The sequence below is a fragment of the Passer montanus genome, unplaced genomic scaffold (assembly GCF_014805655.1).
Source record: "Passer montanus isolate IOZ18808 unplaced genomic scaffold, ASM1480565v1 scaffold52, whole genome shotgun sequence".
Taxonomy (NCBI): domain Eukaryota; kingdom Metazoa; phylum Chordata; class Aves; order Passeriformes; family Passeridae; genus Passer; species Passer montanus.
The window spans coordinates 3,413,942-3,431,407 of NW_024370152.1; the positions used below are offsets into that span (position 1 = coordinate 3,413,942).

The 17,466-nt window shown below is 37.3% G+C and overlaps 1 protein-coding gene across 1 annotated transcript in view; it reads left to right on the plus strand.

The window, feature by feature from the left end:
- Positions 1 to 17,466, plus strand: part of ADAMTS19 (ADAM metallopeptidase with thrombospondin type 1 motif 19) — a 128,114-nt gene that overhangs the window by 20,338 nt on the left and 90,310 nt on the right. Inside the window, exons 3-6 of the mRNA XM_039724118.1 lie at positions 4,748 to 4,913; positions 11,621 to 11,793; positions 12,730 to 12,813; positions 13,619 to 13,776. Of these exons, the coding sequence (XP_039580052.1) occupies positions 4,748 to 4,913; positions 11,621 to 11,793; positions 12,730 to 12,813; positions 13,619 to 13,776 (581 nt within the window). The remainder of the gene's footprint in view (positions 1 to 4,747; positions 4,914 to 11,620; positions 11,794 to 12,729; positions 12,814 to 13,618; positions 13,777 to 17,466) is intronic.

Consider the following 17,466-nt stretch of genomic DNA (forward strand, 5'->3'; position numbering starts at 1 on the left):
GATTAGTCAGCCAGAAAGTGGGCAAGAGATTCCTGGGCAAGGGAGGAGACAGGGGATGGAGCACATAATTTCAGCATTTTACGATTGGTTTGCTGACTCTACTAAATTCTTCTGATGGTCAAAAGGCAAGTGTGCAGTAGTTCAGACTGCACTGACATTTCTGAAAATAGTGATACAAGCTGAACCAGCGAACTTGGTGACAGTGTAAGTTCCAGGAGTGTACAGTCTTCAGGAGGCTGGTAGTTGTAACAAGAAGAACAGAGAGAAGCTGGCAATTAGAAGTAGTGGTCACTCGAGCCTGATGACCAGCTAGTTGCATTGCACAGATAGCTCTGGCACTTGGAGGGGCTCCTGTCTGGTTCATGAGTTTCACTGCTGATAGCAGTGACCGAATATCTGTCTTTAAAACACCACCATGAGTTTAGGAAACACATTTGTGCTTTTACTAGAAAAGACACTTAAAAAAATTATAGCATTTAGAATTGATAAATTTTATGTATTTTGTTTGCAATTACATTTTGTGCCTATCATAGAATCAGTTAAGTTGGAAAAGACTTTTGATGTCGGCAACTCCAGCCTATGGCTTAGTATTGTGAATACCTGTTTAATTTTTAGTAGCATAGGGAGTGCTGTAGATTGACGACATAAATATTTTGCTGAATCTTTGTGCAACATCAGGTTGTTTTGAAATAAGTAGCCATTGTCTTAACATGAGAGCAGCATCCTATAGAGAATGATTTTCTTAAGAATTCAGAGCATTGTGTATCTTAAACCAAACAGTACAGGAGTATGGGGGATTTGGAAGGATTTAAAAGGATTTAAAAGCCATGCAAAAATTGTTTCCACAGACCTCAAATTTGGGGACTAGTACCTGAATACATGCTTTGAACCCAGTGATCTCTGCATAACAGTCTAAACGTTTTTTCCACTGTTGGGGCTATAAGGTATAGCATTGTGCATGTTTGTGTACTTCAGTAAGGCACAGCCCTCTGATTAAAAAAGATCCCAGAAAGGATTGGATTGATCACTACATCAGCAGCTGAAAGCCAATCAACAGTAATAATGCTGACTTTTCCCTCTGTGATGTCTCCTAACTCCATGCAGCAGAGTGGAGTGAGCAGACAGGTAGAGAAAACCTCCAAGAAATGGGCAATGTGTATGATGTGCATGGCTGTGAAACAAAGTTAATTGAAGACAGAAGTTGCCAGCACTTATGTTTCTTCAGCCTCCAGCAATGAAGGTTCTTATAGATGGAAAGTGGTAGTGCGTTTGAATAAGAGCTTTTACAAAGTTCTTACACTGTTGTTTACACCGTTTGAAAAGATATTTAAGCTTGGCTTATTATTTGCATTAATGAGATCTGGAGACGTTTTGTTGTATTTCAGCTCAGGTCAGGTTCTGATAGAATTTTTAGAATCAAGACACTAAATTAAACCTGGATTGTTAAAATCATGGAGAAGAACCGTCTGAGTGGGATACTGATATACAAATAAAAGATTTTGCCTGCTTACTCAGAAATTAATGCTCTGTTTTGGCACATTTGACAAATAGCACAAAGCCTGTTACGAAATTATTTTTCAAAACAAGTAAATAATGAACTTAAAATTTGGGTTTTTTGCATGGTACAGTGAAGGGAACCCTTCATTTTTATACTGCAAACATAACATTAATATTGTGGTGCTGATGGATGCAACATATATAGCATAAACATTTTCTGCAACTGATAGGAGTGCATTTTTCCCATTGATACTTGCCTTGGGCAGTATGTTGGGAGCAGGAGGAAGTAGAGTCTTGTAGAGCCTGTCCTTACTTGCTGTGTGCATTTGCTTCACAAGACAGTGGAGAGTTGGCTGCAGCAGGGAGAAACTGTAACATGATGACCACACCCACTGTTCTCTACCTGACCTGTGCCACTCAAGGTGATGGGGAAAGGTGTTGTTTTCACTTGTCTCAGTTTCCCACTATCCAAATTTGGCAAAAAGATAATTTTCTGTAACTAAAGTTTTTTATTTGCCCATCAGCTGAAGTTTGTCCTATATTTAAGGTCTCTCTTTACTTTATAAATAAATAAAATACAGAGCAAGTGCTGAGTTCAGCAGTAGTTTCAAAATTTGAGGATTCTTTTTGCAAAATGAGATTGGGCTGGTCTTGAAATCTGCTGAGATATGTGTGCCACATTTAAGTTTTTTTTGTTTGGTGGTTTTTTTTGGGTTTGTTTTTTTTTTTAATGTAAGAAACTTGATAAAGTGGGGAAAGAATGTCATGCTATGTTACCTTTGCATGAGATATGTCCAGCATCCTGGTAGGCTTTTCAATTGCAGCTGTGAGCAGTAGTATTTTTTTCTCACCAGAATTAGTGGAAGATGTGTCAATTAGCCAGAGCTCGCAGTTCTATCCCAGATGGATGTTAGGGTTTTGCTTTTCTGTCTTCTTAATTTTTGTTTTGCTGTGCATTTTCATAGCATGGAAGTTTTGCCATTTGAACTGTCTAAAGGCTGCTATTGGCCCTGGCATTCAATATCTGAAAATGTGTTAAAACTGAAATGCTTTAATGCATGCTTTGACTTCTCTGCTTTCTGTGTTTACTTCATGAAAAGATCTTCTCAACTCCATTTGAAATGATTATGAAAATATAAGAGCATGGTTGACAAAGCTACAGTTTCACCTACCACTTTCTACCTGTGAAATTATCCGAAAATTGGAGAAATAGTATTTTTTTTTCCCCAAAAGCAGTCAAAATGGCATCAAAGATAATTTGGCTATACAGATTTGTCTGAGGATCATCCATTTGCATATCTATAACTTTACATCACTGTTCAGTTCTTTAACTTCTGACCCAGGAAATAAGCAATAAATTTTCTATCTATTTCTCTACCAATGAATTAAACTTCAGTTTCTGTAAGGAGCTGGAAGAAAACATTAAATGTCGGTCCTAGCACAACTTTTCAGAACTTCTGAAGAATGGTGGCAATCTGAAGAGCATCATCCTAAAGCCCTGGTTTTGTTTTACAGCAAAGAGAATGAAGATGGAAGAAATGTGACAGATGTTCTATGATTGACTCTGTTCAGGAGGGACTAAGGCCTTGCTTTTTGTTGGTGGACAGGGGATACTGACAGCACCAGTAGTGGGCTGCTATTCGTGTTCTATATTCAGTTTATCAACATCTTTATTATACTAAATAAGACTTCAAAAAGGGGAAAATAATCTATGCCTGAGAGAAGTTCAGCATTCAACATAAAAATCAAATGAAAAGTAATTTATGCATTTTACTAGTTTGAGAACTATGCTTTTAAATAAATTCTTTTCATGTAATTTGAAATTTATATAACACAATTTAATTGTTATATAAAAGTAGCATTTTAAAGATACACTTTTCAAAAAGTGTTATCTTGTCGGTGTACAGAAAGTATGTAGCTAACTTCTAGTATGTGACATTTAAAGCTTCTGCTGAGCTGAACCTAAAAAGTAAGTGAAGAAAAGGAAAAGGAACAGCCAAACCCCCAAATACATTTGTGTTTGTGTGCAATGTTAATGATGACCTTTTGAAATATGTTCAGCAATCCTTAGCTATTGTAACTGATTGAAAAATTTTGTGTGTGTATTCACATTTATTTCATGTGATTGTGCAGAAAGATTGTTGGGTTTTTTCTTTTTGAGGTGTTGTGTTTGAATAAAATTCAAACTCAAAAATTTTGATTTTGTTTTCTTCCTTGGGTCAGAATATTTTTGGGTGGTTTATTTAGCTGTCAGACCGGATATCCAATGTGATAATGGCACCTACATGATTCCAGGAGAAACAAAATTGTTTTCTACTTCTCCCCATTGGTGCTACATAAAAATATACAGAAGAGCTCTCTTAGCCAGATATATCTCATTGTTTTGTTTCTGTAGCAAAACAGTATAATACGTTTTTTAAGTTCAGAGAATGTGGAAATTAGCTGTCAGTCTTGCTGATGTGGAGGGGAAAACCCCACAAACCTTGCTGTCTCCAGCTTTACTTTTGATAGGAACTTGTGTGTGTTGGCAGCTTAACAGTTTGTGCTGAGTTTTATTTGTGTGGTATTTATATCAGTATGTTTTGTAGAATTTTTTTTTTTAGCTTTGGCTATGCCCTTGTAATATTAGATGTGCATCTGGTGTGTTAACTTTTCATGTGTGTTTGTGTGTATAAATATACTGGGAGAGGGGAAGAGTTAACCAGCTAAACGGCTGTGTTCAAATATTTTCCTGGTATAACTGCTGGAAACCAAGAAGGGATTTCTGCCTTTTAAAAATAATTTTGGGTTCTTTTAGTTTGAAAAAGAGAAAAAAGAGTGCCACATTTTTTTTAGGATGTATTTATATGCCTTACATTGTTCCTGTTATTTCAATAAATATAGTTATCTAAAAATGTGACAATAATAAATAATAACACCAGTGCATAGACTTTTCTGTACATACTGTACGTATATAAATTACCTCCTGGGTCTCCTAAAGTAAACTTTTAACATTCCGTATCTTTTACTGTGCATATGCTACTGGCATGTAGCCACCCACCCACCCAGATTTAGCTGAAATAAATGAAATTTATTCTAGTTCATTTAAGTAGCAATCTTGTAAAATACAAAGGTACTCACTTTGCTCATAAGGTTACTAAAACAAAGTGTTTCCTTAAATGGAGTGTTGTGGTTTTTTTTTTTCTCCTGCAGGACTGTGCACAACTTAATAAATTCTTACCTTATATGTTCCTTTTGTTTTCCTTTGCAGATGGGGTTTATACAGATTAATGAGGACTTCATATTTATTGAGCCACTCAATCACACTTTGGCTGTGACAGGACATGCACACAGGGTGTACAGACGAAAAAGGTCCGTAGAGGAGAAAATTTCTGAAAAGCCACCTTCTCAGAATAATTTCTGTGGTGTTGTTACAGGTAATATAAAAATCGTACTGCAAAGCTGTAATGTAGCAAATATACTTTCAAGAAAAGTAGATAGTAGTTTCAGCAGAACCTTGACAGAAGCAGAATTGATTATTCATGTAGCAGTATCCTACAGTGGACTCTGAGGTGGCATGTCACTTGCTGGGAGAGGGAGTTGTCCATTAGGAATAGACTCTGCTTCTTAATATGCATTTGTATTTGAAAGTAGGAATCTTTAGGGCATTTTTAAATTTCAGCTTAATTATTAAAATATATTTCTTGTCTGTCTGTCATCAGAGCTGCTTAATCACTCACCATGTGCAATGATTGTACTTAATTTTCTGTTGTCTGTGATTTTCATGAGTCTTGTTCTAAGAATGACACTTAGATGCGTATGAAACAATCCTAATGCATCTTCCTCAATGGCAGGTAGAACAAATTGTTGAAGTAGAAGGGTTTCAACAGAAGTTTGGCTCATAGTGATGACTTCATAGTTTTCATTGGGGGAAAATGGCTTTTGTGAAAGATGGTGTTTTGTTTTTTTCTGCTTCATCATCAGCTGTCATTCTACAAAGGATGGAGGACATCTCAGTCCTTTGACCTCAACATGAGCTGAGGGTGTTTCTAATGTTGCTGTGAGAAGTTATTTTTCTCCCAGGAAATAAACCAGAATGAATGCACATTTTTAGGCTTGTTTTTCATGTGTAAGTGGAATCCTGGCAAAATGCAAAGAAAATGGCAGAAGTGCACTGAAATTGTTTGGAGGCTGGATTATATGACATTTGAGAGGTGGAAGGAACTAAGTTATTTCAAGCAGGTAAGGAAAGATAAAGGAAGGATACAGCTGCAGTTGTCTGTTGCCTAAGGGTCTGCAGAGAGAAGATGAAGCCAGACATTCCTTAGAGGAATGCTGTGACAGACAACAGTTGTAACTTGTGTTCAAGGAAATTTCAATTTCCATAAGGAAAATAAAATCTCTACAAGAATGCTTAGCACTGGAACAGGTTGCCTAGAAAGGCTGTCAAGTCCACATCCTCAGGTATTTATAAAGCATGTCTAGAAATGGCTCTAAGAGAGCCGATCGCAGTCTGACACTTGGCCTGACTTGAGCAGGAGGTTGGACTAGCTGCCCTCTGGAGATAATTTTCAGCCTAAACTTTTCCATGGCTGTCTGATCCTTTCTGAACATTTGTACTGCTCTGTCCATTTTATATAGTTACAGAATAAATGTGACAGTTTTTGTTGTGTTGGATTTTTTTTTTCCATTTTGGAAGTATTGTTTTTATAGTTAGGCATCAATCTAGAGTTTGAAATCAAAGATAAATTAACAAAGCAAGGCTCTTTTTGCAGTGGGATCAAATAAATGGCATTTAATTTGCTCCAGTTTGCTCTGAATTACTATTCTAGGCTTTGTATTACATTAACACTGCTTATCTGAAAGTTAAACTTTCTGTATTATCACAAGTTTTTCACATTAAGTAAAGCTGTTTATTCCTCCCTATTAGAGAAAAGTGAGTTAGAGTATGCATGCCTGCATGTGTATGGGAATGAGAAATAAAAAATGAAAAGTGTGCATGGTGTATGCACTGCAAAAAGGGAGGAGGAGTATCTGACAAAGTAGCAAACTATGATGGGTATGAAAATGAGTAAAGATGCAAACTTCTCCATGAAGACATGATTCTTCTGTGATGTTCATTATCAAATATCCTTTCACTTTCTCTTATGCTCTAAAATGGGATTATTCTTTTGTAATAATCTTACACTCCAAGCTCTGATTTGTTCTAAATAATCTGTCAACAGAGAATCAAATATCTGCTTGAAGGAAGTTTCATTATATCTACCACCAGGTTTAAAATTTCAAAATAGTGCAAGCTGTGCATAACTGAGTAGCATCTTCTGACAGCGTTATTGTGAGAGAGTATAAATTGCTGAACTTTCTAGCCAATGCTGTTGTTCTAGCAAGACCAGTCCCTCACTCCACTGCTACAGGTTATTTTACTAAGAGTGACTGCAGTAAGTTATAAGCTTAAAAGCTCTGTCTATGCTGAGAGCAATTTGTTGGTGTGACATGAATTTAGTTAATATCACCAAAATACTCATGCTACAGACACATGCTACACACATGCATGTTTGCACACATGGTACAGCCTTAAAGGTGAATAAAAGCATCAAAAATAAGCCTTTACATAAGTATGTCAGAATTCTAAGTCAAATAATAAGCTAAGTAAATAAATTAAACAAAAATAAAGCACATGAGTATGTGGGGCTCTGAGACAGTTTCATCTGCCTTTATGGTAGAGGTGGAACTTCGTGACATAGAGCAGCTACAACCTTGGTAACACAGCAACTTCTCAGCAATATGGTCTTATCTTACAACCTTATCTCTTGCTTCTACAGTGCTTGTGTGTCGGGATAGAAACAGGTATTCTGTTGCTGGATTTGATCCAAATTGATCTCAAAGGCTGGCTACCTATCAAGCAAATGTGTATTGCTTGATAGGTAGCCAGCCTATCATGAAATTCAGCCAGTGATGAATTGTAATTATCAGAAGGAATGAATGTCTGTGCTGGAGGTGTTGAAGGATCACTATTGGGAATAATAGCTTTTCATGGAGAACTGGCAGAGGCAATCAATGAAGGTATTGTTTGTTGTCCGTTACCATTGAGGGCTGGACTGAAAGTTGCTACACAGCCAAACTTGTTTGGAGAGAACAAAGAACTTGTTTTTGTGAATGGGGTGGTTTTCTTATTAATTAGGCGAGGGAGAGAATCATACTGACAGAAGCAGTTGCTTTCTTGATTGTTGACAGTGTGCACATACATCCTTTTGTTGAAAGTGCCAGTGATTTATTTACGTACGTGAGCCAGTTCGACATACACAGATCTTACACTCCACACCTTTCTTTAGCACATGACCCATGAAACCTTTAAAAGAAACCAGTAGAAAACTGTGTTACAGAAAAAATGTGAGAGAAACAGCTGTAATTAGGGCAAAGGGCCACATTGGGAAGCTAAGGGTTTTTTTCTACCTGCTCTGAAGCACTTGTTCCAAACCAAAGTTGTTTGTATAGAAAACTGAACTCATGGTGAAGGCATGTTGAAAAAAAAAGGAATCTCTTACCAATCTTATCTCTTACAGGATACAGTAAATATGAATTTTGAATCCCTTCTGAATTTGGAAGACTCCTACTGCTTAGTTCTGGCAATAAGCAATATACTGTCCTGAGATACCTGTGTGCTTTTCCTCTTAGAATGATGGAATATTTAATGAAAAGCCTGCTAAGTTTCACTGAATCAAAAGTAGAAGTCCTACTTTATGGCATGTAGACTAGGCAGTTAGCTGGGAGAGCTGTGTTGATTCCTGCTCTACAGCCTGTTTATACATGTGATAAAATATATGTAATATATATATACAATAAAATGTGCAAACAATCTTGGTCATGGATCTGTGAGATTGCATAAGATGGAGACTGATGCTACTCGAGATATTAATTTCTACTCCTTGGGTCAGAAAAAAAGTTGTCACTCTGTAGGAAAAGTATTTAAATCCCTATTCAAATTGTAGTAGAGGTATAGCTCATGGCTTCTTAAGCTCCTGAATATTCCCTGTGTAGGCAGAATACTGCAATTTCCATATGACTACGTTACCCCCTGGGGAGTGATGGTGATTCCTCTGTAGTCTGGGCTGCATGTGCATATACTCAGGAAATGCTTTTGTGCCTGAGGACTTGAAGGTGTCCAGGAGTCCTCTAGTCACAGCCTCTTCTTAATGTTGGCTTAGATACTTTATGTAACCTGTGACTATAGTAGATGGCTCTAAATTTTTTTAGAGTAGGGTTATTGTTTTATTAACATTTCTGCTTGTTTTCTCTTAATTGCCTATTTTATGTCAAATTTATTTGCTGCAGTATTTTTAGCCTTCTTGCTGAAGTAATGCAGTATTCTGAGCTTTCCTTTCAGTCAACTGAGTTTAAGTAGGAATGCATATGGAATCTTTTTATTCTACATAGTTGTACAAAGAGAAGTCTTATTACACAGAACTCTTCTGTAGAATTTATATTTTATTTGGCAATGTAATTAAATTTCTAAGATGAATTAATGCATCTTTCTTCTGTCTTTTATCTTGTTAGTAAATGAATTATTGATGTAGCTGGGGTTTTTGCAGCAGTTATCTCTACATACTTCAATAATGACCAGTTCTCTGTAATTTTACTGATTTATGAATATGTAAAGAAACAGGAGTTTTCACCCAAAACCCAAGTTTGCTTGTTATCTGGCAGCAGTTGTGGCAGTTATTTGAATACCAATAGTACCAAAATTACTAATTCAATTTATTTAAAGTTCTTAGGAAAGGGCTACAATTTTCAGATAAATGAGATCTCGTGATGGGGATTTCTGCCAGCAATTTGGAAAAGGTTGGCTGGCCAAGAACAGATTGTCCATTTGTTTGTTAATGGGAGAGATATCTAAGGCAGACAAATGATGAGCAGACAGCTTGTCTAGAGAGCTGTGTAGCCTGTGTAGTCTTCTCATTCATTACAATCCCAAAAGACAGAGGTTTCAACAGCTTTTGGGACCACAGTGTTCTTAGTGTTTAGCACAATGATGTATTATTGTGGACTGTCAGTTCTGAATAGAAATGCACTACTAGCTATAACTTTTAGAGAGATGTGTTAAGAGAATTCTTTGTACATGCTAAGATTAAAGTTTTGAATCACTAGCTGCTGTCTTTTACAAAGAAGTGAACAGTGAATAAACTGTTGCTGGAAACTGCACTGTGCCTAGGAGGAAGGCAAGTTGACCAGGTGGGTCATAAGAGATGTTTTTTAGCCCACATGAGTTTACTTTTTAAACTTACACCTACATCTTACCCTTGCAGCATTAGATGTTTCTATGTTAAGCCATAGTTGTATGGCTTATAGGAGGAGGATTTTTTGGCACAAATATTAACACTGAGGTTTCATTAGAAATTATTCTCAAAAGAGCGATGAAAACACACATAATATTTTATTAACTAGGCCGTAGATCCACAGTTAGCAAACATGAGTTAGGCTAGAGCGTAGCAGAAATTATAAGGCTAAGCAAGTTTCTGAATGATCAAAATAAATATACTTTAATTTTAGACGGCCAGAATTTATAAGCTGCTTCTATTTCTAGGTCATCAAACACCAAACATTTATTTCTGGAGAATACATACTTATTTCTTTTAGTAAATGTGTTAGTAAGTCTTACACTGCCACCAGTTGTAGAGGGATCAGTAAGACTTTCTCAGATGCAGTGGGATGAACTAAGTCATTCAAATGAGTAGTCTTTTTTTAACGATTCAGAAAAGGATAGAAAACTTTTTTAAAGTGTACATAATTTACACATGTTACATTGAAAAATATATATCTACATTATATTTACATAAAATCTTTATTACATGTGTATTTAAATCACAGACTCCTCTTCCACTGGTATTTTGTATTTTAAATTTAATTTGTGAGTTAATTGACTTTGTGAATTTATTTGTAGCACTGTCCTGAAGAGTGACTTATTTTTTTGGAGAGTGGTCGTGTATTATAAATAGAGATGAGATTGATTGTTTCAAACATTGTCTCAAAATTTTGAATATTTGATTGTTTCCAGAACATAATTGTCATCTGAAACATCACGTTTTTTCATCACAGAGAGCCTGATATTCCATTGTGGATGCTGCATTTGGTTTCAATGAGATCAATCCCAGAAGTTTTACATCCTCTCAAGAGGATCTAACAAAATTTGGCTATTACAATAAGGAGTTTAATTTTTCATTTTGTTTTAAATTAGATTATTAAAAATGGCATTGCTAACTCCTGTGTGTAAATCTGACCACCTTCTGGCTTGAACTGTTTCTCTGTAATTAGGCCGGGGGGGTTTCATATGTATCGTAGTAGTAAGGGGGATTTTGTTGGGTTTTTGGAGGGGAAACTGAAAATTAACGCCATTAATAACCTCAATCTTACAAAAAACATAACATGTTTTCAATTTGTAGCTTTCTGTAGATTTGGAGTCGTGTTTCCAGGGTTTAGTTTTGTTACTTTTCTTCAGCTACTTATAATGACAGGAGCACAGATTTTGAAGTCATGTCAGTAAAAATTAATTTTTTTATTTCTAACAAACTGATGTCGTTCTTTGTCATTCATCTGAAATATTTCCTCTTCACAAATCACAGAATTGTTGCATGTATTTACAGAATACATGATTTTGTGGCAAATCTGTATTTGTTGTCTTGTATGCTAAGATATTGAGACATCAAGATATTTTCTCTGTGATTTATGAAGATGGACAGACAAAAATTATGCAATGTCAGTAAGACTGTTTTCCCTTGCAATGTCAATAAGACTGTTTTCCCTTCAGACTCAGCATGAGTTGAATTTTCTCCCACAAACCAAAGTAAGAGACACATATTCTTTTTATAAATATCTTAGTTGAAAGGGTGCAAATAATCTTTCTGACTTTATTTGAAAAGATGGTTAAAATTTCTGTTTTCTTGGTATGAGCTAATATGTATACATAGAAGAGACCTTCAGTATGAGCCCCTTAGTATTGGCAGTAGCAAATAAGCATAATGTATTAAAGTCCATAGCTATTAGTTTCCACATAATGAGAGTTATAATATAACCAAGGGTAACAAATCCTGAAAAGTACTGCAGGGGTAGTTTGAAGGATGAGTTTCTCAAGCACTGTGTTGGTTTACAGATAAAAGAAAATCTAAGAATCAAAAAGGGTCTGAAAGTGGAAGAGGAAAGCGATACTCTTACAAGTTGCCTCAAGAGTACAACATAGAAACTGTTGTGGTGGCAGATCCAGCTATGGTTACGTATCATGGAACAGATGCTGCCAGAAGATTTATTCTAACCATCTTAAACATGGTAGGAAATTTAAAGCTAATTTTGATGTTTTGACAACCACGCATGCACCGCAGGCTGATTTCATTGCTCCTTCTAGTGATTGTGACTGAACACCTGTAAGACACAGTCAAAACAGGACCATCAGCAGGCTATAAAGACTTAGTCCATATATTTTGCAGCAGAAGACTGTAGTGCTGCAGGCTTGTCTGTACTGTCTAGTCATACATCTCAGGGAAGCCTGGAAGTGAGAGAACAAAATGACTTTGTGGTTAGAAGCCCTTTCCATGTTGTTGGAAAGGTTGGGATATGGGATAATTTCTGGTGACCTGTTCTTGATATGAAGACATGACATTGTTATCGGAAAGCATTGTGGGGTCAGTGGTGGTGCAAAAAAAAAAGAAAGAATAATGAATTTGGACAATTACAGTCCCTTCCAGTTCTGCCTGGAGCTGTAGTGTACTCATTTGGTGCATAAAGCAGTGAAAAATAGCATGTGTAATATACAAGGAAAGATTGTTCTAAAGAAGGAGCATAAAGCAGTGAAAAATAGCTATAAGCTTTAACTATTCTGAATGGAAGAATTTGAGAGTTAGATGTTGGCTGAGACCACTTGGTCCAAGATCATGGATTTAAATGAATAGAAATTTTCATGTGAACAGTATTAAATGTGTGTGCAAATATTTGGAGAAAAAGGCCACAATTTATAAAGTGATTGTGGCCATTGAGAGGAAAAGGTCTTTTTTATGTTCCCAGAATGAATATTGCCTGAGCTCTATTTTCACTTCAGAAGACCAACACAGTACATTATCTTAATGATCTGTGCAGATTACAGAAAATAAAAGCAGTCACAGTAGAATACGAGAGCTTTTGAGGTTCTTTGGGGTTCTGTTGTTTTTAGTGTTTTTAGCAATACAAATTCATATTCTTATTTGTTGGAATTCTTTTTTTCTCTCTTAGGTTTTTAATCTTTTCCAACACAAGAGTCTAGGATTACAAGTAAATCTTCGGGTGACTAAACTGGTCCTTCTTCATGAGACTCCAGTAGGTATTTATAACATTTGTCTTAGCCTGTAGAGGGTAATGCTACTTAGCTTGCTGCTCCACAAAAGCTTGCAATATTTATGAACTTCAATGGCTAAAAAATTTCCTTGGTTAGCTTTCGTATATTGTGTAGTGGTTTCCACTGACAAGCAGCCCCAGTAAAGATTAGTCTTCTCCTAATTTGTGTACTGAGACTTATCTGTTCTTGCAATTAAAAGTCAGTCAAAGTTTCCATGTGGAAATCAGGTAGATCTTAGCAAAATCTGCTTCTGCTCTGCTTTTTGTGCATTCATATATCTCAATGGAAAAATAATCTCCTTTAACTCCATTGGATTGCAAAAGGGGGACTGATGTTCTTTGTTGTCTAATCCTTAGACAAACAAAAGCTGATATAGCACTTCATAAGGAAGTGGGATTCCCTTACCAATGGGTCTAATAGTGAGTAAGTAACTTCTTTCTCCAGTTCCTCTCAGCAGCTGGAATAATCTCATTTCATGTTCACATTTTGCATCTTAACATTATTATACTTTTCCTCGCCATGGATAATGAGAAATCAGGAAATAAATAAGACTGCAGTTTGGGTGAACTCTAGTACACATGTACATATACACTCTCAATGCACTGTCTTCATTTGTATCTTTAACATGTAAGGAAGGTGGTCTTGGCACCTGAAGTTTGAGTTGTTCTGCCATGGACATATTATGCCATAAAAAGTGGAATATTTTTGCTAACTCAGTCAAAAAAGGGTCCAAATTCTATGTATAGAATTCTAATTTTAATAACATTAATTGTCTTTAATTCCCAGGCAGATATGTATATTGGACATCATGGTGAAAAAATGCTGGAAAGTTTTTGTAAATGGCAACATGAAGAATTTGGCAAGAAGAATGATATACACTTAGAAATGTCGACAAGCTGGGGAGAAGACATGACTTCAGTTGATGCAGCCATACTGATAACAAGGTAAAGTAGTGAAAGATGAGCATTAAAAAATAGGTAGGAGCTTAATGGATCAAAGTAGATGGCCAAAATAGTAAGAATTTAGTTTGCAGTGAGGAAGGGAGCATTTTGAGGCATTTGGATCTCAAAGTTGGTGGTAAAGTGTTGGTAGAGGTAGTGCAGAAAGCAGTATTTCCCAGATGGTAAATATTTGAAGGTATGAACTGGTTACTCTTTTGTTTCATCATTGGCTGTATAGCCAAGGCCTTATCTTTATAGCAAAGCTTGGAATCCTTCAGCCATATGCCTTCATTTAACAGAGGCAGCACCCCAGGCCTGTAGATACTTTCAGTCAAAACACAAAAGCATATTTAAACCATTCAAAGCTAGACCAGCATTAGGCACATTACTGAGTTATGCTTCTCCCTTGACTGATCTAGAACTGGTATGATCTGTGCTGAAGGTACATCACGTTCATCTTCAGTATGTGTCCTGCAGCCACAAGGGTATGATTACAGATCTGCAGTTCCTTGTAGCTCTTAAGTGTCAGGTATTTCACACATTGAGAAGGAAATAGGATTCCAGTTCACCTCTTTCCTTCCAAGCAGGTACATGGTTTTGTCATGGTTTTGTCTGTAAGTGCTGCATGGGGGATGCTGGTTGGTGTTCAGCCAGCGCACAGGCATGATCCAGAGGAAAGGACAGAATGATGATTCAACCAGCCTAGGGTTGGACTTAGTGCCATTTTTGAGGTGGAGCTTGGACTGGATAACCTTCAGAGCTCCCTTCCAAAGAAAATTGCTGTGATTGGCTGTTGTGGAATACTGCTGTGCAGTCCCATGCTGGTCAGTGATATGGTGTCCTAAAACCGTGTGTAATCTTTACACCTACGTGCCATCTTTTGCCATTTATTCACAGCACTCTCACTGGGAAACCATATAAAATAAAAATAATGCATTCTTCTTGAAATTAGTTTCATTCTGATTACTCCAATATCTATAATGTATTTCAATCTTTTGAAGCAGAAAAATGCTTCCCTAAATTTGTATGCTTTGGACAGCCAGTCCCTTACAGGAAGCAGGAAATTTAGAAGTCCAAACTGTCTGTGGTGAGAGCTTTGTTGTTACTTTTGCTGTTCAATCCCTTTTATTTTCTGAGAAAAGCCCACACTTCTTACTCTGTGTCATCCTCCTCTATTTGATGTGTATATTGGTTTTATGGATTGTTGGGGCTTTGAGGGGGCAATTTACTCTTTGTTACACATTTATGCTAAACTGTAGTTCTTCTCACAAGTTCCTTTCAAGTCTGGTGGAAGACACAAGAAATAATGCTCTCTGCATCAACTTTTCATGAACTCATCAGGAAACATACTTTGAGTGATAGACTAGAAGTAATTTTGTAGATTAAGACCCCAAACTGATTTTAATAGTAATGACTGCATTGTGGGGCTCGGGCAGGGTAGCGGGGAAGGTCTGGAAAGATAGAAGGGGGAAGAAAAGAAGCAAGCTTTAGGAAAGAGTAAACTTGGGCCAAGGCGTAAAGAATGCCTGAGTAATATAGGAGGCATTGGGTTAATCGGGATGGCTAAAGGGGAATAGACTTCCTTACACCTAGATGTTCCTTGTGACTGTTCAAGGATAATGAGCAACAGCATTCTGCTTGTTTGCTAGAAACCTTAGGCTCTCTTATTTGAGACAGCTGAGGCAGCCAGCAGTACCTACAATAGCAGCAAGAGTTAGAGCAAGTATTAAATGCTTCAAGCCTGTGTGGGTCAAGAGAGTGAGCACAGGGCTGCATTCTTTAGGTCATAAGGTGCATCTCATGAGTAGTAAAATGCTATAAAATAAATAAAGCGTGTGACACCTTTTTCCTGTTATTGTTTCATCTTCAGCTTAATGAGCCTTTGTGGGAAGAGGCAGAGGCATTCTGAACTGATGCAAGTGAGGTAGTAGTTAGTTGACAAGAGTCAGTGATCTGGAAATGTCTTCAGCTGTCAGTGCTTTTGGCCACACAGCTTTTTGGATTTAATGCAGTGTTTCTGAAAGTCTTGGTGCATGACAAATTGACCATGCGCTGGTAGTGTACCATTGTGGCCTGGAGGACCAATGGGATTCTGGGGTGAATTGGGAAGAATGTGGCCAACAGGTTGGGGAAGGTGATCCTGCCTCTCTCTTTGTCCATGTCTGTGGTATTGTGTTCAGTTCTGGGCTCCTCTGTATAAGAAAGAAAAGGAGCTACTGCAGGGTGTCCAGCAGAGGCCACAGAGATGATTTGTGATCTGAAGCATCTCTCTTATGAGGAGAGACTGCAGGAGCTGGGCCTGTTTAGTCCAGAGAAAACTTAGAGGGAATCTCATTAGTGAATATAAATATCTCAAAGGCAGGTACCAAGAGGATGGTGCCAGACTCTTCAGTGCTGCCCAGCGACGGGACGAGGAGCAGTGGCCATAACCAAAACACAAGAAATTCCGCCTCAACATGAGGAAAAAATTCTTTACATTGAGATTTTTAGAGCATGGGAACAGGCTGCCCAGGGAGGTCATAGAATCTCCCTCTCTGGAGACATTTACACCCCACTGGGAAATGTTCCTGTGTCACCTGCTCCTGGTGACCCTGCCTAGACAGGAGGATTGGATGATCTCCAGAAGTCCCTTCCAACCCTAACGATTCTGGGATTCTGTGATTCTAATGGTGAAAAAGCTTTGTAACAGTCTGATCATATGTTAAGATGCTTTTCTCCTTTGCAATGATGATATTCTGTTTTCATAGAATCATATGGGTTGGAATGGACCTTAAAGATGATTTAGTTCCAAACCCCCTACCACATGGGATATTTTGTGTTAGAGCAGATTGGTCAAAGCCCCATCCAATCTGGCCTTTAGAATTTCCAGGAATGGGGCATTCACAGCTTCTCTGGGTAACCTCGGCCAATGTCTCACACCTTTACAGTAAAGAATTTCTTGCCTATATCTAATAAAAATCTTGCCAATTTCAGTTGAATGCCATTCCTCTTTGTCCTGTCACTACATGCACCTGTAAAAAGTTCCTCTCCAGTCTTCTTGTAGGTCTGCTTTAGGTGCTGGAAGGTTGCAAAAAGAGCTCCTCTCTTCTCTAGGCTGATCAACCCAAACTGTCTTGGCATGTCTTCATAAGAGAGGTGCTCCAGCCCTCTGTTGTTTTCATGCTTCTTGTTTGGATTTGCTCCAGAGCTGTCTACAATTTTTTACCTGTCAGTTTAAATACAATTTTTTAAATTAAGTCTGTGATCTATTTTAAGGAATTTGAAGTAGAGAGTAGGGAATGATTGGTTAGATGTCAGATAGTAGGTTGTTGCTAGAGCCAGAAACTAAAGATCTCTTCTTCTGATGTTTTTATTTTTCAGTGTATTATTCTCTAGACTGTACTGCCTCCCACCTGAGAGCTGCTTTAGCTGCTAATAAATCATACCAGAGCAACTTTCTGACTGGGAATGTTTTGCTAATCCAGGCTACCTCTACACATCATCAGGTTTATGGTATAGCTAAGACCATGTGTGGCTCTACACGTGTGTTTTGTTAATTCAGAGTTTCATTCTGTTTTGCAAGCAGGGAACAAGCTCCTTTGTCACAACTTCCATTTCGACAGCAGGTCTGCTTATTGAGAGAAATTATTTTGTTTATACAGATGAACAGCAACTGCTTGGTGGTTTTTGAGTAAATGTGTAAAGTTTTGGGTA